The sequence below is a fragment of the Takifugu rubripes genome, chromosome 19 (genome assembly GCF_901000725.2).
Source record: "Takifugu rubripes chromosome 19, fTakRub1.2, whole genome shotgun sequence".
In the NCBI taxonomy this organism is placed as follows: Eukaryota; Metazoa; Chordata; class Actinopteri; order Tetraodontiformes; family Tetraodontidae; genus Takifugu; species Takifugu rubripes.
In genome coordinates this window covers 898,253-926,016 of record NC_042303.1, presented here as the reverse complement: position 1 = coordinate 926,016, position 27,764 = coordinate 898,253, and the positions used below count along the sequence as shown (strand labels likewise).

Here is a 27,764-nt window from a genome sequence, read left to right as displayed (position 1 = left end):
ACCCATGGCGACCACATCATGACGACCCGGTAACGCAAACGTGTACTGTACAGGGAACTAGGAGCAAAAGAGAACTAGGCAGCAACACTGGCTTCAGCTGAGGCATCAGCACAGTGTGGAGCGGGCAGTTCCCATCAGGCCGACCAGGAAGCATCTGGGGCAGCACAGGTGTCGGGGGAATCAGGTAGACCTGGTGAGGTTAGAAGGCTATAGCCACTATGAAGAGGTGTGCTCGCAGGAGCATAATGTTCCCAGCAGTCGCCCGATGGCTTTAGCATTGCTGGGATGAGACTCATGGGTCAGGGTCAGGGTCAGGGTCAGGGTTAGACAGGTCAGGGGGGACAATGTTCATGGCAAATGATCTTCTGCGCATTGCTAATCTGTATCAGATTCAGGTCCTTTATTGTCCCACACGGGGAAATTTACAGTGCAACAACAGCAAAGGCACGCAGAGGAAAATAAGATAATAATAAAGAGGATGTATATTTACAATAATCCAGGTACCGTACAATAATTGTTATAGTTCCTTTTCTGGTCTTTTGGAGTCCAACATTTGTCTATTGCCCTCCCATATATACTGGTCCCTGTCCATAATGACACCCGCGCTGCCTTTTTCAACTGGTTTAATAACAATAAATGGATCGTTTTGTAGAGATTGTTCTATGTCGGGGGTCGGCAACCCGCGGCTCTGGAGCCGCATGCGGCTCTTTAGCGCCACCCTAGTGGCTCCCTGGAGCTTTTTTCAAAAATATGAAAATGAAATAATTTCTGTAGGAGGAAAAATGTGACAAACATTCTTAAAGTTTTCCAATGCTGTATAAATGTGTATAATAAATATTTAATTTCAACATCTCATTATCATGGAAGTTAAACTTGAAGTGACCACATGGTGCCTCGTGCTCTCCAGGATGCTGCAGGGCAAATAAACATTTCATCACGAATGCTCGTTATGTATTTGTAGCCTACTGATCATTTGGAAAGTAGGCTAATACAGCTAATATAGACACTTACAGCATGTGTTGCCTTCATTATGAGCCCTTTATAAGGCTTTTAAGTTTTTGCAGCTCCAGACAGATTTGTTTCTTGTTTTTTTGGTCCAATATGGCTCTTCCAGCATTTTGGGTTGCCGACCCCTGTTCTATGTTCTGGGACCGTTGTGTGATCTTTTTCCTAATGTCTTCAGGAAGGTTGACCAATGGGGGAGCCTTTAGAGATTTTGGACTAAATGGTGGTGCATCAGTGTCACATTTTCCTTCAAAATAGGATGCAATTATTCATTTTCTATGATACTCATAGATAGTTGGTGACAGAGGCCGAGCTTCCCAAGATGTGGATGTGGCAGGAAGGAGGGGGGTCCTCTTAGATCTGTGTTGGATCTGGTCTCTCTGTTGGAGGCAAAGAACACTCTAAGAGGACACAGACAAACTTGTACCTGACTTGGCTTGGGGGGTACATTTTGGGGGTTGGTATCAGGTGGTCTGCTCTGCCCTGCTGATAGGAGGGGGGGGGGGGGGGGTCGTCTGTGCAGAGATCGTTGACTTGTCCGGGGACTGTTGTGTCCACTTCTGTGTTCCAGACGTCTCTGGGAGAAGGCACCTACCAAGGTTATGCCGTGCCCACTTGGCTGCTATTTTAAACAGCTGCTCCCAATCTTGGCTTGAAAAAGCAGATAATTTAGCAGCCTCTTTTTCAACGACCTCTGAATAACGGTAAATCAAAATGAGCAGGGTGGTTAGGGTTAGGGTTGGACATCTTCCCGTTTAGAGTTAGGGTTAGAGTTAGAGACTGACCATCCATAAAGAAATATTTTATCAACACCTCAAAACCTACAATAACACAATCAAGCAGGCAAGAACTTCCCATTTCAAAAAACTAATCTCCAACAATAAAAACAACCCCAAATTTCTATTCCACACCATTGAGCTTTTAACCAACGGTAATTTTAACAGGTGTCCCACAACAACGACTGACACCCTCTGCGAGGCCTTTGCAGACCACTTCAGGAGTAAAATCGATAATATTAGATCCAGTCTTTTATCACAGCAAATGTTAATCACCAACACTCCTGGATCATTGCATCACCTGAGGAGACACTGGAGAGTTTTGTCCTGGTTGATGCGAGGACACTTGGTCGAGTTTTCTCCCAAGTTAGGCCCACAACCTGCCTTTTAGATCCAATTCCCACACCGTTTTTCAAAACATTTTATGGATTCTTTGAGGAACATCTCTTATATATGGTGAATTGCTCTCTTCAGACGGGTGTCTTCCCCACCTCCTCCGGTGGTGAAGCCCCTTCTGAAGAAGAGCAATCTAGACCCCAGCGTTTTAAATAACTATCGGCCAGTATCCAACCTACCATTTTTAAGTAAAATTTTAGAAAAACTTGTTTTTAACCAAGTAAATGATTTTTTAAACTCAAATGATATTTTAGAGAGGCATCAGTCTGGTTTTAGGATGAACCACAGTACAGAGACAGCCCTTTTAAAGATTTTAAATGACATCAGGTGTAACCTAGACAACAAAAAGCTCATGGTGTTGGTTCTACTGGATCTGACCGCCGCTTTTGATACAGTCGACCACCATATTTTATTGAATAGACTAAAGAACCTGGTCGGCCTTTCTGGTACTGTTCTTACCTGGTTCACCTCCTACCTTAGTGATCGAAGCTTCTTTGTAAGTATGGATACATGTTCCTCGAGAATCCATGAGACAAAGTGTGGGGTTCCCCAAGGGTCAATTTTAGGTCCAACCCTTTTTAATCTTTACATGCTTCCTCTTGGGGACGTCATCAGGAGTCACGGCATCAGCTTCCACAGCTATGCTGACGATACGCAGCTGTACATCGCCGTGGCTCCTGATGACACAGGGCCAGTTGATGCCCTTTTTAACTGTATTCTAGATATCCAGTCATGGATGGCAGAAAACTTCCTACAGCTCAACCAGGACAAAACAGAAGCCTTAGTTATTGGTCCTGAAGGTCAGAGAGAGAAACTTTTTCCAAAATTGAAGGATTTTAAGCCATCTCAATCTGTCAGAAATCTGGGTGTGATCTTTGACTCTGAGCTTAGTTTTATCCCACACATCAAAAACATAACAAAGGTAGGTTTTTACCACCTGAAGAATATAGCCAGAGTCCGCCCGTTTCTCTCTCAGGCCAGCACGGAGGTGCTGATGCACGCTTTTATCTCTTGTGGTCTAGATTATTGTAATGCCCTGCTCTCTGGTCTTCCAAAAAAGAGCATCACCAACCTACAATTATTACAAAACTCAGCTGCACGAGTGCTGACGAGGACCAGAGGGCGGGAGCACATCACACCGGTTTTAGAATCACTGCATTGGCTACCCGTGCGTTTCAGGATCGATTTTAAGGTTCTTCTATTAGTTTTTAAATGTCTTAATGGTCTTGGCCCGACTTATTTATCCGACCTGCTTTTATTCTATCATCCCTCGTGGACTCTGAGGTCCTCCGGCACCGGCCTTTTAACCATTCCACACGTAAGCACTAAAACGCACGGGGAAGCGGCCTTCAGTTATTCTGGTCCCCGACTGTGGAACAGCCGGAGAACCTCAGGGCCGCAGAGACTGTTAAGATTTTTAAAAAGAGGCTCAAGACACACCTTTTTAATCAAGCCTTTAATTGATTTTCTGATTATTTTAAATTTATGTCTTATCCTTATTTTACTTGACACTTTTACTGTTTTACTCCCTCAGTTCTTAGTCTCTCAGTTTTTATTCTTTACACCTATCATCTCATTTACTGTTTTAGTCTGTTTTAGTCTTAGTACTGTTTTACTCCCTCAGTTCTTATTCCCAGTTTTTAGTCTTTACACCTTTTATCCCATTTACTGTTTTAGTCTGTTGTAGTCTTAGTACTGTTTTACTGCTCCAATTCTTAGTTCCTCAGCTTTTAGCTTTTATACCTTTTATCCCATTTACTGTTTTAGTCCTTCAGTTTTTAGCTCCAGTGTTTCCTCATGGTGTTTCCTCATGGGGGCCTGCCAGGCTGGGAGATGTTTCCGGTCTACCTCTGGAGGTGCTGTCCCATTGTCGACTCTGGCCTGGGTGGTTAGGGGGCTCTGTGCCTTGGTGTGGAGCCTCCGGTCTGTCCGGGTCGGGGTGGTCTTTGTGGCGGTACCACCTGTGGTCATGGACCGTGACCTCCCACGGCCTGGTCGGCCTCCAAAGGTGGCGTCTCCTTCGCCTCAGGTCTCGGTGCCCAGCCATGTCTCAGCTTGCCTCAGCTTGTTTATGTGTGTGGGTGTGTGTGTAAGTGTGTTGTATGCATGTGTGTGTGTCTGTCCTTTTCTTAATTCTGTTGTTCTCTTTGCTGTTTTTATCCTTTGTGAGGCACTTTGTGCTACCTAGTGTATGAAAAGTGCCATATAAATAAAGATTGATTTGATTTGATTTGGGGTTGGGGTTAAATTAGGGTTGGTTTTAGGGTTGGGCTTAGGGCTGGGTTAAAGTAAGGGTTAGGGAGAGATTAGGGTTAGGGTTACAGAAAGCAAGAGAGACATATCCACATTTAGGGTTAGGGTTACTTTAGGGTTAGGGTTAGGATTAGGATTAGGTTTGGGGTTAGGGTTGGGGTTAGATTAGGGTTAGGGTTGGGGTCAGAGTTAGGGTTATGGTTGAGGTTAGGGTTAGGATTGGGGTTAGGGGTTAGATTAGGGTTAGGGTGAGGGTTGAGGTTAGGGTTAGGGTTAAGGATTGGGGTTTGGGGTAAAATACGGGTTAAGGTTTAGGGGTAAGTGATCACTCCTGTCATTTCTCAAGGTTTTTATGCATTAGAGCATCAATTCCATTTGTTTTAGATTTCTCTTTGATGTAGGCAGGGGCAGACGTGGGGAAGACGTCCGGTGGACATCATTTTGCTCCAACCTCTCCTTTCTAGTTCGATTTCACTTCTGACAGGCTGTTCAGCTGTTTTGCAGATCTCGAGGGTCACCGCCCCATCCCTAACCCTCTAACCCTAACCCTGACCCCAACACTAACCCTAACCCTCTAACCCTAACCCATCCCTGACCCTAACCCTCTAACCCTAACCCATCCCTGACCCTAACCCTCTAACCCTAACCCTGACCCCATCCCTAACCCTCTAACCCTAACCCTCTAACCCTAACCCTCTAACCCTAACCCTCTAACCCTAACCCTGACCCCAACACTAACCCTGACCCTCTAACCCTAACCCTCTAACCCTAACCTCTAACCCTAACCCTCTAACCCTAACCCTCTAATCCTAACCATGACCCCAACACTAACCCTCTAACCCTAACCTCTAACCCGAACCCTAACCCTCTAACCCTAACCCTAACCCTAACCCTAACCCTCTAACCCTCTAACCCTAACCCTAACCCTAACCCACTGGTGCTTTATCATCTATCTCCAGAGTAATCCGAGTGGTAGGGAAATTGGTCCCACTGGGTTTTCTTCCCTACCTGTGTAATGTTTGTGGCTCCACAGCCTTTCATGATCGGTTGAATGAAGGAGAAGATGATGTTTGATGGAGTCTCAAATTATTTGTGAGTTTTTAGCAGTGTTGTTGATTAAATGATTTGCAGTTGCACAGATGAATTCTCTGAGTGCAGTTTTTTCTCCTTTAAGGGTTAGGGTTAGTGTTGATCTTCTCACTGACTGACTGCTGGCAGGAACCTCCAACACGTTCCACATCTGATGGTGTGAGCAACGGTGGATGCAGACAAGCACCGTTGCTTTGGTGCTTCCCTGAGCCGCAGGCCATCAGCAGGAGGGTCCCCCCACATGGGCCTGGTCCTGCTGAAGGTTTCTTCCTGTCACAGGGAAGTTTTCCTTGCATTGTTGCTTGTAGGGGGCCAGGCCCTCAGCATGATCCATCTGAGTCTCCTGACAGTAGGTTTCACTTTATTAGACTTCTGCCTGTAGGGGTTCCAGAGGGGACACCAGGCCAGCATGGGGTCTGGGTCCTGATTTAGGGACACTGATGATGGTGTCACTGCTTGTAGTCTACTTGAGTTGACTATTGTCTGACTCCAACACGATGCGTGCACACAACCACCACTGAGGACAGCAGCAGTCAGTGGAGGGACCACGTGGTTTCCTACAGAACCTGGTAAATCAACTGAAAACCCCATCGACTCCTTTGTCTCTGCAGCTGGTTCTGCTGCAGCCTCCCTGGGTACAGGTGGGTCTATATCCACATAACATGGCCCAAAATGAACAGTTTCACTTTATTGTAGAAAAAACAATATATTCAAATACATAGAATTTCCAAAATTGACATGTTTACCAGTGTAAATGAACAAAGTGCACTCATTGTTTACGTGACCATGGCCAATAAATTGGCCCCCACCCGATAGAAGTGACTAAACATAGTTGATCAGTAAAACCCAGAGATGTGTTTATAATATAAAATAACCGATGGTAACTCAAACTGATAGAGAATCAGGTGAAGTCATAATCCTAACCCCCCCCTAAAAAGGGAAGAAAATCAGTTTCAAAATCAGAACCAAATCCAGCCGACTTCTTCTCAAGATTAAAATGGATCGTCTCCGTTTTCAAACGTCTGTCTGTGCTGCTGCTCCGCTCCATCCTGATGTGACGGAGCCTGAATGCATCACAGACTTCAGAGTTATGGATGATATAGGGGTTCCTCTGAGGCTCACCCTGTCAGACACACACAGGCTTTCTGGATGGTCTCTTGGCTTCAGTTCCGCTTCAGGATCTGGTCAGAGAGCCAGTCCAGACCCTCCACCAGCCCTGAACCACTGACAGCACAGGACACCTGGACAGACCACTGCAGAAACACAACAGTAATGTTTTATAATCCCAACACTTTCACGCGTTCCTTCCGTTAAATATTGAGCTTCTCTTTGCTCCCCCCGTCTAAGGCCCAATCTGTGCACTGTCTCGGGCAATTGACCAGCATGTTGGGCTGTCCACACCAGTGTTGTGCATCGAAAAAGAGTCTTTTCATACTTTACACAATCCAATATGCATATTCCTCTACCGTGGTACCAAATCCGACCACAGTTAGGATCCCAGTTAGGATCCCAGTTAGGATCCCGGATCAGCCAGGACGGAGACAGAAGCTGCTCTAAGCTGTAAGGACAAACCTCGTCCACCTCTTGCCTAAAACAGCTTTTCGATGCTCAGTCAAATTTTGCACGCATACACACAACACCTACAGGTCGAGAGGCCCCCGACAACATCAGGGCGTCTGTGATGTCACTGGGCGGCACGGCTCTTGGCAAATCTTGTTTATTAGCTAAGACCAGGGAGGGCACGTCCCTCAGCTGCTCCTCCTCAAACTGGAACACAGGGACACAAACAGGAGTATTTCAGAGGTTAATGTGCAGAACTGGAGATGAGAAGAGCTCCCCCACCTGCACTAAGGCAGCTGCCCGGGTCTCCTTCTGAATCCAGAATGCACTAATCAAGACTAGAAGGTTGATTAGAACTATCTGGAGCTCCACTAGATTAAAACACTGCCAGTGTGGTGATCAATAAAAAGGCTGTTTACCATTGTGTGCAGCTCATCGGCAGCTTCTTTAAGCCGTTGTGGGTCATTGCTGTCGATCACAAATATCACACCCTGATGATGCAAACACACACCCTCAGTCCAACTTGTCTTTGAGCCAAAGAGTCATAGAAGTTCAGCGGCTGCTGGATCACCTGGACATTAACGTAATAATGTCTCCACAGAGGCCTGATGATCGTCTGACCCCCAACATCCCAAACAGTGAAGCTGATGTTCTTATACTCCACTGTCTCTACATTAAAACCTGAAAGAGTCCAGTTGTTAGGGTCTCCTCATTCTATCAAAAATGACAATATTAGAACAAAAATATAACACACAAGACATCACTGACCAATAGTTGGAATAGTAGTTACGACCTCCGACAGCTTTAGTTTATAGAGCAGAGTGGTTTTTCCTGCTCCATCAAGTCCCACTGTGGCAAAATATGACAGAGTCAGACTCGGGAACCTGGAACTGGAACTGTACTGGTTTATGTTCGAGAACATGAGCGTGTTCAGGCCACAACGTCTTTGCTGCCCCCTGGTGGTCGACTGGCGTTACTTCAATAATACTGGAGACCACCGACTCGGCCGGTCAATAAAGGACGTGAATTAAACTGACTAATTGGTAGAACATAGCAGCAGTAACTGGTCGCTCTTCATAACTAATATATTGACATTTAACAGGTGTTTGAATGAAACTAACAGAGAACTAAAGTGGCGCTGCATTCAGCGGAGGTCATATGTTACAATTTACAAATAATTTCAAAGGCGAATCTGGCTAAAATCACGTTCCAAATTGGAAATAAAGTCCGGTCATACGAAAAACTTACTGTTCCATCCACCCATCCATCATCCATCCACCCATCCATCATCCATCCACCCATCATCCATCCATCCACCCATCCATCATCCATCCACCCATCATCCATCCATCCACCCACCCATCCATCATCCATCCACCCATCCATCATCCATCCATCCACCCATCATCCACCCATCCACCCATCATCCATCCATCCACCCACCCATCCATCCATCCATCCACCCACCCATCCATCCATCCATCCATCATCCATCCATCCATCCACCCACCCACCCATCCATCCATCCATCCATCCATCCACCCACCCATCCATCCATCCATCCATCCATCCACCCATCCATCCATCCATCCACCCATCCATCCATCCATCCACCCATCCATCCATCCACCCATCCATCCATCCATCCATCCATCCATCCATCCATCCATCCATCCATCCATCCATCCACCCATCCATCCATCCACCCATCATCCATCCATCCACCCACCCATCCATCCATCCATCCATCCATCCATCCATCCATCCATCCATCAATCCACCCATCCACCCATCCATCCATCCATCCACCCATCCATCCATCCATCCACCCATCCATCCATCCACCCACCCATCATCCATCCATCCATCCATCCATCCATCCATCCATCCATCCACCCATCCATCCATCCATCCATCCTAAATCAGTAGGTAAACAACATATACCGTAGGTAATCAGCAGCAAAGGAAACAAATGCTTAGCACATGAGAAACTGTAAAAAACAGATAGACGTGATTTTTTTCGCCGTGCTATTGTTAACTCTATCAAATGTGACTTTCTCATGTTTGTCAGAAACCTTTAGAAGCTGTTACTTTTATTGCACTGAGATGGATTATTGAGCAAGAGTTTTTGGTTTGTTTTAATTTTGCTTCACAGACAAAATAAAATACTTGTCAATTCTTGTTGGGAAGAAAGTGATCAGTTTTCTCCCCATGCTGTTGCCATCAGAGGAACGAGATGGAAGCTTCAGTTTACTTGCTGCAAGGGCAACCACACGTCTGCAGTGTAGCTACCAGTGTAGCTACCAGTGTAGCTACCAGTGCGGCTACCAGTGCGGCTACCAGTGTAGCTACCAGTGTAGCTACCAGTGCGGCTACCAGTGCGGCTACCAGTGTAGCTACCAGTGTGGCTACCACTGCAGCTACCAGTGTAGCTACCAGTGCGGCTACCAGTGTAGCTACCAGTGTGGCTACCACTGCAGCTACCAGTGTAGCTACCAGTGCGGCTACCAGTGTAGCTACCAGTGTGGCTACCACTGCAGCTACCAGTGTAGCTACCAGTGTGGGCTACCAGTGGGGGCCCTGGGGAGGTTTATTCTTATACTAGCATACGAACATGTAAGATTACAATAAGCGTAAGTGTAAGCGTCACAGTATAAAACAAAGCCTGAAAACTGATCCCCCCCCCCCCCCCCCCCCCCCCCTTGGAGGGGAGGCCCAACACCTCCCCTCCCCCCAGTGTCACTGCCCCCATGGACCTTACTCCATCAAAGGCAGTCCCCTCCTCCTCCCCCCCCTCCACTCACCATCAGTCCCCCCCCCATCACTTACCACCAGTTCCCCCCTCCTCCCCCCCTTCATTCACCATCAGTGAGCAGGATGTGCGCAGGCAGTTCGCCAGGCTGAACCCGCGCAAGGCCCCTGGCCCGGACGGCGTGTCTCCCTCCACCCTGAGGCACTGTGCAGAGGAGCTGACTCCTGTCTTCACAGACATCTTCAACTCCTCCCTGGAGTCGTGCCAGGTGCCAGCCTGCCTCAAAACCTCAACCATCGTCCCTGTCCCCAAGAAGCCACGGATCACCGGGCTTAATGACTACAGACCTGTGGCGCTCACCTCTGTAGTCATGAAGTCCTTAGAGCACCTGATCCTGCCACACCTCAAGTCCATCACCACCCCCCTCCTGGATCCACTGCAGTTCGCCTACAGAGCCAACAGATCTGTGGACGACGCGGTCAACCTGGCCCTTCACTCCATCCTGCAGCATCTGGACTCCCCGGGAACCTACGCGAGGATCCTGTTCGTGGACTTCAGCTCTGCGTTCAATACCATCCGCCCCGCTCTGCTACAGGACAAGCTGTCCCAGCTTAGTGTGCCTGACTCCCTCTGCAGGTGGATCACTCACTTCCTGACGGATCGGAGGCAGTATGTGCGGCTGGGGAAGACTGTCTCCGACTCCGTCACCATCAGCACCGGATCACCCCAGGGCTGTGTACTCCCCCCCCCTGCTCTTCTCCCTGTATACTAACTGCTGCACCTCAAGCCACCAGTCTGTCAAACTGATCAAGTTTGCGGATGACACCACCCTCATCGGGCTCATCTCCAATGGCGACGAGACTGCCTACAGGAGGGAGGTGGCTCGACTGGTGTCCTGGTGCGGACACAACAACCTGCAGCTGAACGCTCAGAAGACAGTGGAGATGATTGTGGACTTCAGGAAAGTCACAGCCCCTTTGCCCCCCCTTGCCCTCATGGACTCCCCCGTCACAATCACGGACTCCTTCCGCTTCCTGGGCACCACCATCACCCGGGACCTTAAGTGGGAGCCAACCATCAGCTCCCTCATCAAGAAGGCCCAGCAAAGGATGTTCTTCCTACGGAAGCTGAGGAAGCTCAATCTGCCTCCCAGGATGTTGGCGCAGTTTTATACGGCCATCATCGAGTCCATCCTCACCTCCTCCATCACCGTGTGGTTTGCTGGAGCCACCACCAGGGACAGACTGAGGCTGCAGCGCGTCGTGCTCGCTGCCGAGAAGGTGATGGGCTGCAGGCTCCCATCCATCCAGGACCTGTATATCTCCAGGACCCGGAGGCGTGCAGGTCGGATCACGGCCGACCCTTCCCACCCTGGTCACGGACTGTTTTCCCCCCTCCCCTCAGGCAGGAGACTACGGTCCATTCGGACCAGAACCTCCCGCTACACTAACAGCTTCTTCCCCTCTGCCATCAGGCTGCTGAACACCAAGTGACTTATCACTTAAGCACCATGTACAGCAGCCAGTCGGACTCATAAACAATACATTACTCCTCATGGACCTGCACTATTTCTTACCACTCACTATTTATGTAAATACTGTATATAAGTCTTATTTTATTTTATTTATCTTATTCTAGTGTGGTGTTGATGTCCAGTGTTATGTTGAATGTCGCAGCGGCACACCATGACAAATTCCTAGTTTGTGTAATACTGTGTATTACATGAACAATGGCAATAAACCTTCTTCTGATTCTTCTGATTCTGATTCTGAAAGCCTGATATATACAAAAGGAACATATAAGAAAATGGGGATGGAGTGTCACAGGATGTTCAGGTTGTCTCCTGCTATTCCGAGGTGATAGAACATCAGCTAAAGCAGGTCAGGGTTCTGGGCAGGAGTGGTAATAAGTAGTTACAGCATTGTTATATGAACAGTTTGAACTTAACAATTCTCAAAACCAAAAATTCAAGACCAAGAAGGAGTGATATAAAACACAATCAGTCAGTTTTTTTATTCAGAGGTTTTAAGAGACCATTTATATAATAAAAAGAGTCACTCCAAATCCACAAAAAGAAGAAGAAAAAAAACACTTTTGTGGGTTTTGCTCTAGAAGGAAATTTGACCCAGGGTATAGGCTACTGTTTTAAAGCAGCAAAAAACCCCCCCAAAACATCAATGTTTGTCACATTTAGCTTAAAAGGTTGTTCGAAAAAGTGTGAGATCTAAATGTTAAATCCAAATAAATTCTCATGGGTGAAAGTATTTCACTCATACGCAAATTTAAACTTCTGGAAACAGGAAATACCTGTGTCCATGAACTTTCCAATCCAACACATCAGGGTAAATGAACATTTTCCATTACATTATCATCATAAAAACGAACTAAAATATTCCTGTTCTATATGATGTGTAGCCTAATTTGATGTTTCATGTCCCTTCAGTGGTAGGTGCCCGACATGACCAGCTAGCCACCCCCCCTCCTGATTGCACTGTATTAAAAATGTGCAGTTGCCACGTGTCTCTTAAAAAGCAGAAACAAAGGCTGTGTGTGGGAATCCAAAGGAATCTTTAAAATTTCATTGGAATTATTGAATGATGGGGCGTTTTATAAGATACGCCTGCTTGACTTCTTAGATGACAAAACGGTATCGCAGTAATTTAGAAAAGAACGGGAAAATAAGCAGAAATCATGATAACTATCTAAAGTAGTTATTATCATGATTTTAAATGTAAACATGTTTATTCCCCCAATATACTGGGTTATAGGCTAAAGTTCCCAAATCCTGGTGCTATTTACAGTTTGCAAAAAGTTAGTGCAGGTGCACTAACTGACCTTGGGGAGCAAGACAAGACTGGCTGTGGGCTAAGAAATCGGACACAGCTCAGTTAAATCCACCGCCCATATGGGTTCATACGGGCGGTGAGAGAGCGAGAATGTGGACATGGTGGTGGAGGTGACTGGCGAGAGTGGCGAGGCGGAGAAGGTAATGGATTTAACTGGGGAGGTGAGTGAAGTGTTGTGTGGTACGGGTGAACTGGGTAAGACTGGTGAGGTGATGGGTGAAAAAGATAAACTGGGTAAGACAGGTGAGGTGACAGGAGAGGCGAGAGACATTATGGGTCAAACAGGTGAAGCGGTAGGTGAACTGAGTCAGGTGAAAGGTGAGCTTGGGGTGCCAGGGATAGTGGCTGGCAAGTTGGGTGTGAGCACAGGTGAGCTGGGTGAGGGGGGTGCGGGTACAAGTGAGGGTGGTGGTGGTGTCTGAGTGGTGGCTTGCTCCCGCGAAGCGGCGGAACAAGCGGAAACGTGTCATGAAGGACACCGGGGACAGTAAAGCTGGACGGCTGCAGGATGCAGCTGCTAGCATAAATACTAGTGATTGTGATTACATGTCTGACCGTAGTGAGGTGTCAAACACAATGTCAGACAGCCAGGGGAAAGTGTTTTACCCTGCAACAGTGTATAAATGTTTTCTCCAACAGACCAAGAGCATGAAGGACCTTGATCTGGAGAAATATTTCCCCGACAAGTTCCTTTTTATTCAATCGGCGAGCCATTTGATCAAACACAGAGCGGCGTCGGATCTTACCAAATCAAATCAAATCAAATCAAATCAATCTTTATTTATATAGCGTCTTATACAATCAAAATTGTTTCAAGGCGCTTTCCAGAATCCCAGAGCCTGACCCCACACAAGCAACAGTGGCAAGGAAAAACTCCCCTTTAACAGGAAGAAACCTTGAGCAGGACCAGGCTCATGTAGGGGGACCCTCCTGCTGATGGGGGGCTGGGTAAAAAGAGAGGAGAGGAGGGAGGACAGGTAGAGGATAGGATAGGTAGGAGAGGAGAGGAGAGGAGAGGAGAGGTAGAGTGAAGGGGAGGTAGAGGAGAGGAGAAGGAGGAGGAGGGGAAAGAGGAGAGGAAAGAAGAGGAGAAGGAGAGGAGGAGAGGAGAGGAGAGGAGAGGAGAGGCATAGAGCACAGAAACACACACAAAAAATATGCACAATCACTTCAACGGGGCCGGCGGTCAGTATGCAGCTCCGATGGCAGTGATACCTGCAAATAAATAGAGGGGGGGGGGAGAGAGAAGCAGAAAACTACACAAGAATCAGCATAACTAGTCTGCTCGATGAGGAGAGGAAAGGAGAGGAAAGGAGAGGAAACCATGACCCAGTGGAGTGACAGAGGCCTGTCAGGTGATCATGTTTCCGGACCCCGGCAGCCTTGGCCTATAACAGCATAGCTAGAATGTGACCTAATGATTAGACGACCCCCTAAGTATGATAATTTGTCTGTCTATGATAGTAACTGGAACTACTGAATTAGTAACAGTAAGCTTTTTCAAAGAGGTAGGTTTTGAGTCTGATCTTAAAAGTAGCGATGGAGTCAGCCTCCCGTACCTGGACAGGGAGCTGGTCCCATAGCAGGGGGGCCTGGTAGCTAAATGCTCGGCCCCCCATTCTACTCCCAGAAACTCTGGGAACCACAAGTAGACCAGCATTCTGAGAGCGGAGCGGTCTATTGGGCTGATAGGGTATCACTAGCTCCTCCAGGTAGGATGGAGCTAGGCCTCTGAGGACCTTGTAGGTCAGAAGAAGGGTTTTAAAAATTATTCTAAATTTAACTGGCAGCCAATGAAGCGACGCCATTACAGGACTTATGTGATCTCTTTTGTCAATACCTGTCAGAACTCTGGCTGCAGCATTTTGGATCAACTGGAGGCTTCTTAAAGAGTTGTTTGGACACCCTGATAATAAGGAGTTACAGTAGTCCAGCCTGGAAGTAACAAATGCATGGACTAACTTTTCAGCATCAGGCTGCATCAGTAGCTTCCTGATCTTTGAGATGTTCCTCAAGTGAAAAAAGGCACTTCTAGAGACTAATTTAATGTGTGAGTTGAAGGAGAGATTTTGATCAAAAGTTACTCCTAGATTCCTCACAGAGAGACTAGATGTTAATGAGATACCATCTAGAGTGATCATGTGATCTAATCTATCCCTGAGAGGTTCAGGACCAAACACCATGACCTCAGTTTTTCCTGGGTTAAGGAGGAGGAAATTTGAAGACATCCAGGACTTTATGTCTTTAAGACAGGTCTGGAGCTTCACTAACTTCTCTGTCTCCTCTGGTTTCATGGATAAATAGAGCTGAGTGTCATCAGCATAACAATGAAAATGTATCCCATGCTGCCGAATAATGTTCCCTAAGGGAAGCATGTACAATGTGAAGAGGATTGGTCCGAGTACAGAACCTTGAGGAACTCCATGGCTAACCCTACTGTATGAGGAGGGAATGCCGTGGACATGGGCAAACTGGTATCTATCAGATAAGTATGATCTAAACCAGTCTAGTGCTGTCCCTTTAATCCCAATCACATGTTCCAGTCTCTGTAACAGGATGCTGTGATCAACTGTATCAAAAGCAGCACTGAGGTCCAGCAGAACCAGCATAGAGACCAGTCCATGATCGGAAGCTATGAGAAGATCATTAGTGACTTTAAGAAGTGCTGTTTCTGTGCTGTGGTGAGCTCTAAAGCCTGACTGAAACATCTCAAACAGGCTGTTCCTCTGCAGGTGCTCCAGTAACTGAGTCACCACCACCTTCTCTAGAACTTTAGAGATAAAAGGAAGGTTGGATATTGGCCTATAATTTGCCAAGACATCAGGATCCAGTGATGGTTTTTTAAGCAACGGCTTAATCACTGCCACCTTGTAGGACCGGGGTACATAACCTGACACTAAAGAACCATTGATCTGGTCCAGGATAGAACTGCCTATCAGTGGTAGAACATCCTTCAACAGGTGTGTTGGGATGGGATCTAAAAGACACGTAGTGGTCTTGGATTTCTGAATTAGCGATGACGCCTCAGAAAAATATATAGGGCTGAAGGAGCTTAAGGGCTCGTTGGAGACCCTGTATGTTCCCACAGTTGGCACATCTGGTGATGGTCCAGTTGTTGGGATAGCCTGGTTAGCTTTCTCTCTGATAGCTAGAACTTTATCAGTGAAGAAGCTCATGAAGTCTTCACCACTAAGGGAAGACGGGATACGTGGATCTAAAACACTGTGACTCTTGGTTAATTTGGCCACAGTGCTGAAGAGAAACCTGGGGTTGTTCTTATTTTCCTCAATCAAAGAAGAAAAATAAGCTGTTCTAGCCTTGCGAAGGGCCTTTTTGTAGACTAATAGACAGTCTTTCCAGGCTACATGGTAGCTGTCTATCTTACAAGAATGCCACTTCCTTTCCAGTCTTCGCACTTTCTGCTTGAGGGTCCTGATATGTGAATTATACCAGGGGGCACACCTCCTCTGATTTACTATTTTCTTTTTCAGGGGGGCAACAGAATCAAGCGTGATTCTCAGTGAGGTTGCTGCACCTTCAGCAATAGAGTCAACCTCAGCAGGGCTAAGATTATAATGATTGATCCCTGGGGAAACACACGGTGGTCCTGGGATCAGCACAGGGATCACTTCCTTAAACTTAGCTACAGCATTATCTGAAAGACATCTGCTATAGTAAGACTTTGTTCTGAGCATAGAAGAATCCTTAATCATAAATGTAAAAGTGATCAAAGAGTGGTCTGACAGGACTGGGTTCTGAGGGAACACTGACACATGTTCTACCTCAACACCATAAGTCAGAACTAGATCTAGGGTGTGGTTGAAGCTGTGAGTTGGTTGGTTTATCTGCTGGAGGAAACCAACTGACTCAAGTAATGAAATGAAGCCATTTCTAAAGCTGTCGTTTATAACGTCCATATGGATGTTAAAGTCTCCAATGATAATGACTTTTTCCGTTCTAAGGACCAAGTCAGATAAGAAGTCAGAGAACTCAGACAGGAACTCTGAATGTGGCCCAGCAGGGGGCCGATATACAACTACAAACAGAAGTGGCTTTTCTGTCCTCCAGTTCAGATGAGTGATGCCAAGAGTCAGGCTTTCAAATGAACTGAAGCTCTGTTTTGGTCTGGGATTAATTAATAACTTGGAGTGATAGATTGCTGCCACTCCCCCTCCTCGACCAGTAACACGTGGAATATGATAATTAAGATGGATAGGAGGAGTAGATTCATTTAAGCTCACATACTCCTCCTCCTGAAGCCAGGTCTCAGTAAGACAAAATAAATCAATGTGATGATCCGCTATCAGGTCGTGCACTAACAGGGATTTACACAAAAGAGATCTAATATTTAACAGTCCACACTTAATTGTGATATTAGTTTCTCCAACTTGTGCTTCAGTATTAATTTTAATAAGATTTTGGTGATTGACCGCTCCCCTGCTCTGTGCTTGGGGAACTTTTAACCGTGGAACAGAGACTACCTCTATAGTGTTAAATATGTTATTGTTGGTGGATGAGGGTTCTAAGGAAGCAGCAGAGAGGTGTGTAAGACTACAACTCTGCATCCTGGTCTGGACCCTGGGTTGTCAGGTCACTTTGGGTCTAATAAAATTAGCCAGATTGCTAGAAATGAGAGAAGCGCCATCTCGAGTGGGATGGACACCGTCTCTCCTAATCAGACCAGGTTTTCCCCAGAAGGTGCTCCAATTGTCTATAAAGGCCACCTGGTTATCGGGGCACCACCGTGACAGCCAGCGACGAAGCGATGACATGCGGCTAAACATCTCATCGCTGGCCAGATTGGGGAGGGGACCAGAGAATGCTACGGAGTCCGACATCGTTTTTGCGTAGTTACACACCGACTTCAAGTTAATTTTAGTGACCTCCGACTGACGAAGGTCAACCAAGAGATTTTTAGATTTAAGAAACACATGGGTAAAGCAAGAAAACAGCTCACCTTATAAACGATGAGACTGCTCATTGTGTTTCCTTTTGTTTGGTTTATTGTCTTTGATTTTAAGTTTCCCCTCATCATGAATGTCTTTAGTGTGGGAACGTTAAATGTGACCGGGGCCAAGGATGCAGGGAAACGGGCACTAGTGTTCAACACAACACGGAGGAGGCGCATTTATGTTATGTTTTTACAAGAGGTCCACAGTGATGGAGGCAATGAGGCGGACTGGGAGAAAGAGTGGGAAGGGCAGGTGACGCTGAGCCACAACACCACCGTCTGTGGTGGAGTGGGCTTCCTCTTTTCCAGGGGCTTCACTCCATTGCCCCTGGAGGTGGAGCATGTGGTGAGGGGAAGGTGTCTGCTGGTGAAGGCGCGCCTCCGGAACCACACATTGGTTTTTATTAATATCTATGCCCCCCTGAGGATGGTACGCGGTGGTACGGTGAACCTGTTTGCCCAAAGATCTAGCCCAGGAGTGGGGAACCCCTGGCCTCCGGGCCGTATACGGCCTACGAGACCATTTCTACCGGCCCGAAAAATGCATAGCGAAACATGCTAAACTTGGCAAGTTGAAAGGACAGATGAGTTTGGATAAAATTAACGCTCTTCGTCGGAGTTTGGAGGCTCAACAAGCAGCTTTCACACGACCATGTACCGACAGAGAGAATATTACGTGTGCAAGTTTTGTGGTGAGTGAATTAATAGCCACGAAGCTGAAACCTCACGCCGAAGGAGAGTTCGTGAAGGAGTGCCTCGTAGCCGCCACTGAGGCGCTCGCGCCGGACAAAGTAAAATTGTTTCAAAACGTGATTTTATGGTCAAGGAATCTAAATATGTAGTCAAAGTATATGTGGGACTAATATTTATGGTGGAAATCACAATATGCCAGGAATTGTTGCCCATGGCGGAGGTCTGCGCTCTCCGAGTGCTTTCTAGTTATTATTATTATTGTCTTTATCTTTCTTTCTTTTCATTTATTTTCTTGATTATCTTGTTGTATTGCAGTTTTTGTGAGTACAGGCTTCGGAACAGCCCCTTACGGGTCTCTTGCCTCAACTCTGCACCTCTTTTTTTATTGTTTTGTATCATCATGAAAACATATTTTACTTGTTTGTCATTTTATTCTATTTTTTTGGTGATTTTATATGCATGTGTGCTAAATAAATAATTCAAACTCAAATGCAGCAATCATGAGACTTAGTAACACAGTGGTTATAGACTTTTTTTTGTCTTTTTTTGCATCCCTAGGTATGTGTTCATAATAGTATGGCCCTCGGAGGACTTTATAAAAATTGAAATGGCCCTCGATATGAAAAAGGTTCCCCACCCCTGATCTAGCCATAGATGACCAGAGTTCCGAGACAAACTAAGGCCCCCAGAAGTAATGTCGGAAGGGGAGCCAAAACGTGCGACCCAAGAAGAAAGAAATGCTCGAGCGACGTCATCCGATGTCGTGGAGGAAAGAGGGACCACCTCCAGCCTCCAGCCACCAAATGAGTGTACCCGTGGGGCAGAGGTAAGGGTCCCACCAGGTCCACATGCACGTGGTCAAACCATCTGGCTGTAATCTTGAACGGGTCAAGGGGTGCCTTAGTGTGCTGGTGAACTTTAGCATGCTGACATGGTACACAAGCTGCTGCCCATTCCCTGACCTCTTTGCGAAGGCCAGGCAAACTTGGCACTCACCAGTTTCACCGACGCGCGGACCACCGGGTGTGAGAGGGAGTGGACCATATCAAAGACCCTGCGGGGCCAGCCCACCGGGACCACAGGTCGGGAACGACCGGTGGAAACGTCACAAAGGAGGGTAGGACCACCATTCTGTACTACAGCTTTCTCCAGCTTCAAGCCTTTACCGGAGGACTCAAGAGCCCGTATCTCCGGGTCCCCAGACTGGTCAGCCGCCATGGCAGAGAAATCCAGCCCTAAATGCACAGGACAAATAAGCACCTGCGACAGACAGTCAGCCACCGGGTTAGCTTTTCCAGCCACGTGCCGAACGTCAGTCGTGAACTCCAACACTGCCGCCAGGTGACGCTGCTGACGCGCAGACCAAGGCTCCGACACCTTTGACATAGCCAATGTCAGAGGTTTGTGGTCGACATAAGCTGTGAAAGACCGGCCCTCAAGCAGAAAACGAAAATGACGCGTAGCCAGGTACAATGCAAGTAACTCCCGGTCAAAAATGCTGTACTGCTGCTCATTGTCCTGTCGCTTGCGACCGAAAAATGCGAGGGGCTGCCATGCGCCACCCACACTCTGTTCGACCACCGCCCCGACGGCCACATCTGACACCTCAGTCGTCAAAACGATGTCCGCCCGAGGTGCCGGATGGACCAACAGTGTGGCTTGTGACTTGGCCCCCTCAAACGCCCGGACCCGCTCGGTAGTCCAGTCGACCTGATCAGTAGCCCTCTTCATCCGTAGGGCCTCATACAGTGGCTGCAGGAGGTGGGCTGCCCTGGGGAGAAAACGGAGCCTTAACGGAGACCGGACGAGGAAATTCCGCCACCACTTGCACCTTAGATGGCAACGGAACTGCACCCTGGGAAGAAATGCGGTGGCCTAAGAAATCAATCACCGGCAGACCAAACTGGCATTTCGCTGGGTTTACGATCAGGCCATGATCTGCCAGTCGCTGAAAAACCTGCCCAAGGTGGGTCAGGTGCTCGTCTGCCGAAGGACTTGCTACCAATATGTCGTCCAAATAGAAGAACACAAAGGTGAGGTCACGCAATACCGAGTCCATCAGCTGCTGAAAGGTCTGTGCTGCCCCCTACAGGCCAAAGGGCAGGTGCGGGAACTCAAAAAGCCAAAACGGGGTAATCAACACAGTCTTGGGCACATCCTCGGCACGCACCGGAACCTGATGATAGCCATGCACCAAGTCTACTTTGGAGAAAACGGTAGTGCCTGCCAAGCGAACGAAAAAATCCTGTATGTGCAGAATGGGGTAACGGTCATGGGCTGTGATGTTGTTAGGACGACCAGCAACATCTGTGAGTGCTCCAGATACTTCAACTCACTGTATGTTTCAGTGGAGGACACCCCGATGCCCCGACGGCATCCCTGGACGCGTGCTCAGAACTTGTGCTGCGGAGTTAGCAGGGGTCCTGACGGACTTATTCAATCTATCCCTGGCTCATGCAGTTGTGCCGACCTGCTTCAAATCCACCTCCATCGTGCAAGTACCAAAGCATTCCACCCCAGCTTGTCTCAATGACTATCGTCCAGTAGCACTCACTCCCATCATAACAAAGTGCTTAGAGCAGCTGGTCTTGGCACAACTCAAATCCCGCCTCCCCCCAACCCTGGACCCCCATCAGTACACCTATCGTAAGAACAGGAGCACAGAAGATGCAGTCTCCACAGTACTGCACTCTGTCCTCTCACACCTGGACTATAAAGACACATACGCCCGAATGCTGTTCATAGACTTCAGTTCAGCATTTAACACTGTCATCCCCTCCAAGCTGATAACCAAACTCAGGGATCTGGGCATCAGCATCTCCATCTGCAACTGGTTATTGGACTTTCTGACCAATAGACCACAACATGTGCGGCTAGATCATCACTGCTCCCCTACCCTCACTGTAAACACCGGAGTACCACAAGGCTGTGTGATGAGCCCATTCCTCTACTCCCTTTTCACCCACGACTGCAGAGCTCTACATGGTTCCAACACCATCATCAAGTTTGCAGATGACACCACGGTGATTGGCCTCATCAAGGATAACGATGAGTCAGCTTACAGGGAGGAGGTGGACCATTTAGCGACGTGGTGCCACAACAACAACCTGCTGCTCAACACCAATAAAACTAAAGAACTCGTCCTGGACTTCAGGAGGAAGACGGACATCCACCCACCCATCCACATCAACGGAGCAGCGGTGGAGCGTGTGTCCAGCTTCAAATTCCTGGGGATCCACCTCTCACAGGACCTCACCTGGACGACTAACTGCTCCAGTTTGGTGAAGAAGGCTCACCAGCATCTCTTCTTCCTGAGGACTCTGAAGAAACACCACCTCTCTTCAGACATCCTGGTGAACTTCTATCGCTGCACCATCGAGAGCATCCTTACCAGCTGTGTTACGGTCTGGTATGGGAACTGCTCTGCCTCAGACCGGAAGGCACTGCAGAAGGTGGTGAAGACCGCCCAGCGAATAGCTGGAGCTTCTCTTCCTTCCATTGAGGACATATACAGGAGGCGCTGTCACAGGAGGGCCAAGAAGGTCTCTAAAGACTCCTGTCACCCAGCGCATGGACTGTTTACCCTCATGCCCTCTGGGAGGCGCTACAGGAGCCTCCGGACAAAAACCAGCAGGTTCAGAAACACCTTCTTCCCCACTGCTGTCTCCCTGCTGAACTCTGACCCCTCCCACTTTACCTCCCTTCAGGAACAATAACCCCGTCTGGACTGACTGATTGTACATTCACACTATTTGCACTGATTACATGTTACAATAATTGCACTATTTACATCTGTTATTTGCACTATTTACATCTGTTATTTCCACTATTTACATCTGTTATTTGCACTACCCACATCCGGTTACTTGCACTGCTTTCCATACTTTGCACATCAGCACCATAGTTACAGCCTGTATATATATATTTATCTTGGTTGCAATGACTTTTATATACCCTTTACATATCTGTGAACTCTGTAAATACAAACATATAGATTGATATCATAAACATATATCATTGTGTGTATATATTGTATATACCCATCTCAGTTTTATTCGCTACTTAAGCAATTCTGGTTAGATGCTAACTGCATTTCGTTGCCTTGTACTTGTGACATGTGTAATGACAATAAAGTTGAATCTAATCTAATCTAATCTAATCCTCTCGGAGAACTGTGGAATCATGTGCAACTTTATTAGCAGCGTCCTCGTGACATGGCACCAACAACAGAGCAACATCCTTTCTGCCCCAACACAATGCAACACACTCTGGTCGCTATGGTAACGTTTAAACATACCTTCAAAATAAGACACAACACAAAAGCAAAGTGCATGAAAATGCTCGCTGTTCACAGCAGCACTGAATCAGTGGGAGCCCGGAGACGGTCCCATCTGGGGCTCATGGGGGGCAATGAAACCCGAAGTGTGCTACTTGGGTCCAGTCTGCTCCGTAACTTGGTTCTGGGTGCCGTCACTGCAGAAAACCCTGCTTCCCACAGATACCATGTGGGCAATGGCACCAGGGTTTTCAGTGCTGTTGTGGCGATCTCGGGTTGATGTCTCCAACAGAGGTTTAAGGCCCCCGTCATCTTCAGCAGATGATCTTCTTCACACATCGACACGCTGGATTCACCCGGTTTGGTGACGAATGGGTCGCGGATCCATTCCTTGGCAGTTGGTGGATCTTTTGTGGCTGGGACGTAGCGCTCGAACCCTTCTGACAGCAGGGATAGGTGTTCGTGCACCAGCACCAGGGTGCAGGTTCCTCTTCTGTCCCTTCATTGGGCCGGTTCCCCTTCGCAAAGAAAATTTCTAAAGAAGTTTGTTTTTGCTCATTTTGCTAGCTTGGGATTTCATTTAGCGGGATGGATCACGTGACTTGTGGTGCGTCAAGTGAGACGGATGTAACAGAGAGAATCCGGACACTTTTCAAAATAAAACATCTTCGATTTTTTTTTTTTTTTTTTTTTTAAATGTAAATTATTTTTTCTTTCTGTGCGGCCCGGTACCAAATGGGGGTTGGGGATCACTGCTGTAGAGGGACCCTAGACACAAATGGAACGGTGTTCCATATTTTTACACAGATTAGAGAAATGTGAGGCGGACAGACAGTGGACAGTGTTACGCCTGCGGAGATCCACCACCAGCTCCTTGGTTTTGCTAGTGTTGATCTGGAGGTTGTTCCGCAGGCTCCAGTCCACAAAGTCCTGAATGAGTCCTCTGGACTCCGTTTCGTCCCCATCAGTGATGAGGCCGACAGCAGCAGTGCTGCAGAGAAGCCGATCTGACTGGGAGCCCTTCACCCTCACAAAATGGGGTCTTTGTGTGAGGTAGTCCAGAATCCATGTCGTGAGGTGGTGATCCACCCCAGCTACCTCCAGTTTGTCCCCCAGCAGCCTGGGTTGGATGGTGTTGAACGCACTGGAGAAATAAAAAAACATGATCCTCACAGTGCTTCCAGCCTTCTCCAGGTGAGTGAGGGAGGAGTGGAGGAGGTAGATGACGGCATCGTCCACCCCGATGCTTGGCCTTATTTTTAACGTGTTAATCTCCACAAAGAAAGAAAAACCACAAACAACAACTTTATAGTGGTCCAGTAATGCGCTATAGTCATACACCAGTACAGTGTAGTATCTGACCCGTTCTATGCAGGCTTTACATCTGTAAGGCCGTAATGTGTTTAACAACCAGCCTAAGCACCATATTAGGACATGCTCCACATGTGTGTCCTGTGTCTTCTTCCTTTATGTAAGAGGAGCTGCTAAAAGATGACACTGGAGCCTGTGGGCCCCTGGTTGTCCTCCACATGAGGATGTGTAGCATGAAACATCTCCATGTACTCCCTTTTTTGGTCATAACTGAACGCTATACCATTGGGTTGGCCATATTGTACAGCGTGAGCTCATCAGTAAAGAATGTGTTTACTCGACTGTATAAGAAGGAGGTGACGATGAAGACACCTCGGAGTTCTTCACCATCGGGACCGCGAAACCTCCCTCGGGCATGCTGCAGCGTCCGATTGATACCTGACTGTTCTCTCCAATAAACATCTTTGATAACCAAGTCGGTGTCTGCGAAGATTCCTTCCTCATCAACACATCTCGGCAACCACCAGGAGAAGATTCACAACACCAGTTAACAATAACTCGTGTTTTCCACCTGCTTTTCCATCTTCAGTGGGAATAATCCAGTGCGTTCTGGGCTTGAACAAAGGTATTAAAAGCTGGCTGAATGTCTGAGGTGACTGAAGGAGACACTTGGGCTTTTCTCAATAGAGAAGGGGCACGGCACAGTGCAGCAGGTTCTCATCTTAAAATTTACTGTATTCATGGGAGATTTATTTGGTCATTTTGCTTCTTTTTATTTCCTGTTTCCCACATTTATTCATAGTTTTTATTAGACTGCAATAAATCCTATAACATTGAACAGACTGACTAAAGTCAAATGAGCTGCGGTTCCCACCGATAGCCGTCATTCTGATGGGTTTTTGCTGGCTGCAGCTGAAATATTCCAATGCTCCATGTCACAGAGACAGTAAATACTAAACCCTAAAGATTCTGAAGGCATGATGTAAAATAGTAACGTATAATACAGACATTTGAAGAGACAATTAAGAGAATGTTTCCATGCTTCTAAGAGTGGCCGAGGAGCCATTTAGAACTTTATAAAGATGCATTGTGTGATACCAGGAACTAATTTAACTTCAAGGCGAAGCTGCTTCTGCTTTGTCGACCATCGACTGATCTCCTGAAAGTCCACCAGCGCTTTTTAAAAACTGAATTTTTCATCTATGGAGGGAGTAGACGGCAGATGTTTCCACAGATGCTCTTCACCAGTGGTCAGTGAGTGATGCAGCAGATGAGCGGGAGTTGACTGGCTACCACCAGACATGACTCAATGTCTCCAGCCCATAGTGTGGATTCTTTACGAGATCAGACAGCAGCTTCACTCCTGAATCCTTCAGAACGTTGAGGTTGAGGTCCAACACTCTGAGATGGGAGGGATTGGACCTCAGCGCCGAGGCCAGAGAGTCACAGCTGATCTCTGATAAGCTGCAGTTCCATAATCTAAATAAAGAAGGGAAACTTTTATAAGGTTATAAGTGAAACCAGTATTCATCTGAAAGGTTAATCAAAGGCATGATCTGTAAATATTTAATTTAGTTACAGGTTAAAAAATGATAGTAATATGTAATTACCACAATTCCAACCTCTCAGGTTTGCACTGTTCCAGAGGAGAATCTATATTGTTCTGGCCCTCACTCTTCCCAGGTTCTCCCACCTCTTTCCCTCCCATCTCATCATGGAGATCCATCTCACCTGTGGCTCATCTTTAAAGGCACAACCTGTCTTAGATGACTTCCTGTCTCCCTCACCATCTCCCTCCTCGCTGGCTGGTGTCTACCAGGCACCCTCACCTAGTTTTGTCTAATTTTGGTTACCATCTGTCGGCTTTTTCATTGTCCTTAAATCAATTTATCATGAATAAGTGGTCCCCGTGTGGCCCTCCCTCCTGAAGGAACTGGGCACAACACACACACTCAGAAAGTGTGAGGACCCTCGGATGGAATAATGGACCTTTTTGAGAATGGTGTTTACCTCAGAGTTTCCAGTCGGCAGTTTGGAAAGTGGAGAAAACCACAGAGCAGCTTCACTCCTGGATCCTTCAGCTGGTTCTGACTCAGGTCCAGTTCTCTGAGATGGGAGGGATTGGACCTCAGCGCCGAGGCCAGAGAGCCACAGCTGATCTCTGATAAACTGCAGTCGTTCAATCTGAAAAATGCAGGATGAGGTTATACGGTGCAGGTCTGCATGTTATCTGCGTCAGTACTAAACCTACGTTAGTTCTTAGTTGGGTCAGACCTGAATTCACGATATTCCAAGGAATTTTTTTAATGTGGTGCATCACAGCAGTGTTGAGAACAGCCTCACTTCACCATCTTAGCAGCTGGTATATAGGTAGAAAAATGAAGACTGACCTGAGCCTCTCCAGTTTACAGTTTGGACTCTCCAGTCCAGAACAGAGCCGCTTCACTCCTGAATCCTGCAGCTGGTTCTGACCCAGGTCCAGTTCTCTGAGATGGGAGGGATTGGACCTCAGCGCCGAGGCCAGAGAGTCACAGCTGATCTCTGATAAGGTGCAGCTCCTTAATCTAAATAAAGAAGGGAAACTTTTATAAGGTTATAAGTGAAACCAGTATTAATCTGAAAGGTTAATCAAAGGCATGATCTGTAAATATTTAATTGAGTTACAGGTTAAAAAATGATAGTAATATGTAATTACCACAATTCCAACCTCTCAGGTTTGCACTGTTCCAAAGGAGAATATATATTGTTCTGGCCCTCACTCTTCCCAGGTTCTCCCACCTCTTTCCCTCCCATCTCATCATGGAGATCCATCTCACCTGTGGCTCATCTTTAAAGGCACAACCTGTCTTAGATGACTTCCTGTCTCCCTCACCATCTCCCTCCTCGTTGGCTGGTGTCTACCAGGCACCCTCACCTAGTTTTGTCTAATTTTGGTTACCATCTGTCGGCTTTTTCATTGTCCTTAAATCAATTTATCATGAATAAGTGGTCCCCGTGTGGCCCTCCCTCCTGAAGGAACTGGGCACAACACACACACTCAGAAAGTGTGAGGACCCTCGGATGGAATAATGGACATTTTTGAGAATGGTGTTTACCTCAGAGTTTCCAGTCGGCAGTTTGGAAAGTGGAGAAAACCACAGAGCAGCTTCACTCCTGGATCCTTCAGCTGGTTCTGACTCAGGTCCAGATCTCTGAGATGGGAGGGATTGGACCTCAGCGCCGAGGCCAGAGAGCCACAGCTGATCTCTGATAAACTGCAGTCAATCAATCTGAAAAATGCAGGATGAGGTTATACGGTGCAGGTCTGCATGTTATCTGCGTCAGTACTAAACCTACGTTAGTTCTTAGTTGGGTCAGACCTGAATTCACGATATTACAAGGAATTTTTTTAATGTGGTGCATCACAGCAGTGTTGAGAACAGCCTCACTTCACCATCTTAGCAGTTGGTATATAGGTAGAAAAATGAAGACTGACCTGAGCCTCTCCAGTTTACAGTTTGGACTCTCCAGTCCAGAACAGAGCCGCTTCACTCCTGAATCCTGCAACGGGTTGTAGCTCAGGTCCAGAACCCTCAGATGGGAGAGGTTGGACTTCAGAGCTGAGGCCACAGAATCACAGCTGGTCTCTGATAACCTGCAGCCACTTAGGCTAAAATAACAATTATTTTGAGAGAAGACAAATAAAAATCAACATGTACCAGAGCAAAACACAGCTTACAAGCAACAAACCTCTGGTCCTGCACCGGCTTATCTGCCGCATGTTCCTATTTTGGGTTCTTTCAGGGCGGTTGGACAAGATCTACAGCGTATGTAAAGTGTGTGTAGGTCAAAATACCTTCCGAGTTTGTGAGACCAC

General features: G+C 47.1%; 2 protein-coding genes across 10 annotated transcripts in view; both read right to left on the bottom strand.

The window, feature by feature from the left end:
* Positions 1–27,764, bottom strand: part of LOC105418562 (WW domain-binding protein 11-like) — a 1,118,483-nt gene that overhangs the window by 788,240 nt on the left and 302,479 nt on the right. The window lies entirely within an intron of this gene.
* Positions 6,182–8,262, bottom strand: LOC115246888 (ADP-ribosylation factor 4-like). Of its 2 annotated transcripts, XM_029826861.1 has the most exons (5): positions 7,848–8,262; positions 7,651–7,760; positions 7,499–7,570; positions 7,164–7,286; positions 6,182–6,772 (listed from the first exon to the last, which is right to left on the bottom strand). In XM_029826861.1, exons 1-5 carry the CDS (start codon positions 7,999–8,001, stop codon positions 6,683–6,685), a joined length of 549 nt encoding a protein of 182 aa, XP_029682721.1. In that variant the 5' UTR covers positions 8,002–8,262; the 3' UTR covers positions 6,182–6,682. The 2 variants fall into 2 exon arrangements, with proteins under 2 accessions (XP_029682721.1, XP_029682722.1); XM_029826862.1 differs by lacking the exon at positions 7,499–7,570 and having other exon boundaries at positions 7,591–7,760.

Excerpts from the sequence above, each read along its gene's own strand:
- LOC115246888 (XM_029826861.1), bottom strand. The coding sequence starts at position 8,001 with ATGTTCTCGAACATAAACCAGTACAGTTCCAGTTCCAGGTTCCCGAGT. Across the intron at positions 7,761-7,847 it reads AACTACTATTCCAACTATTG|GTTTTAATGTAGAGACAGTG; the intron begins GTCAGTGATGTC and ends GGACTCTTTCAG. Across the intron at positions 7,571-7,650 it reads ATTATTACGTTAATGTCCAG|GGTGTGATATTTGTGATCGA; the intron begins GTGATCCAGCAG and ends TTGCATCATCAG.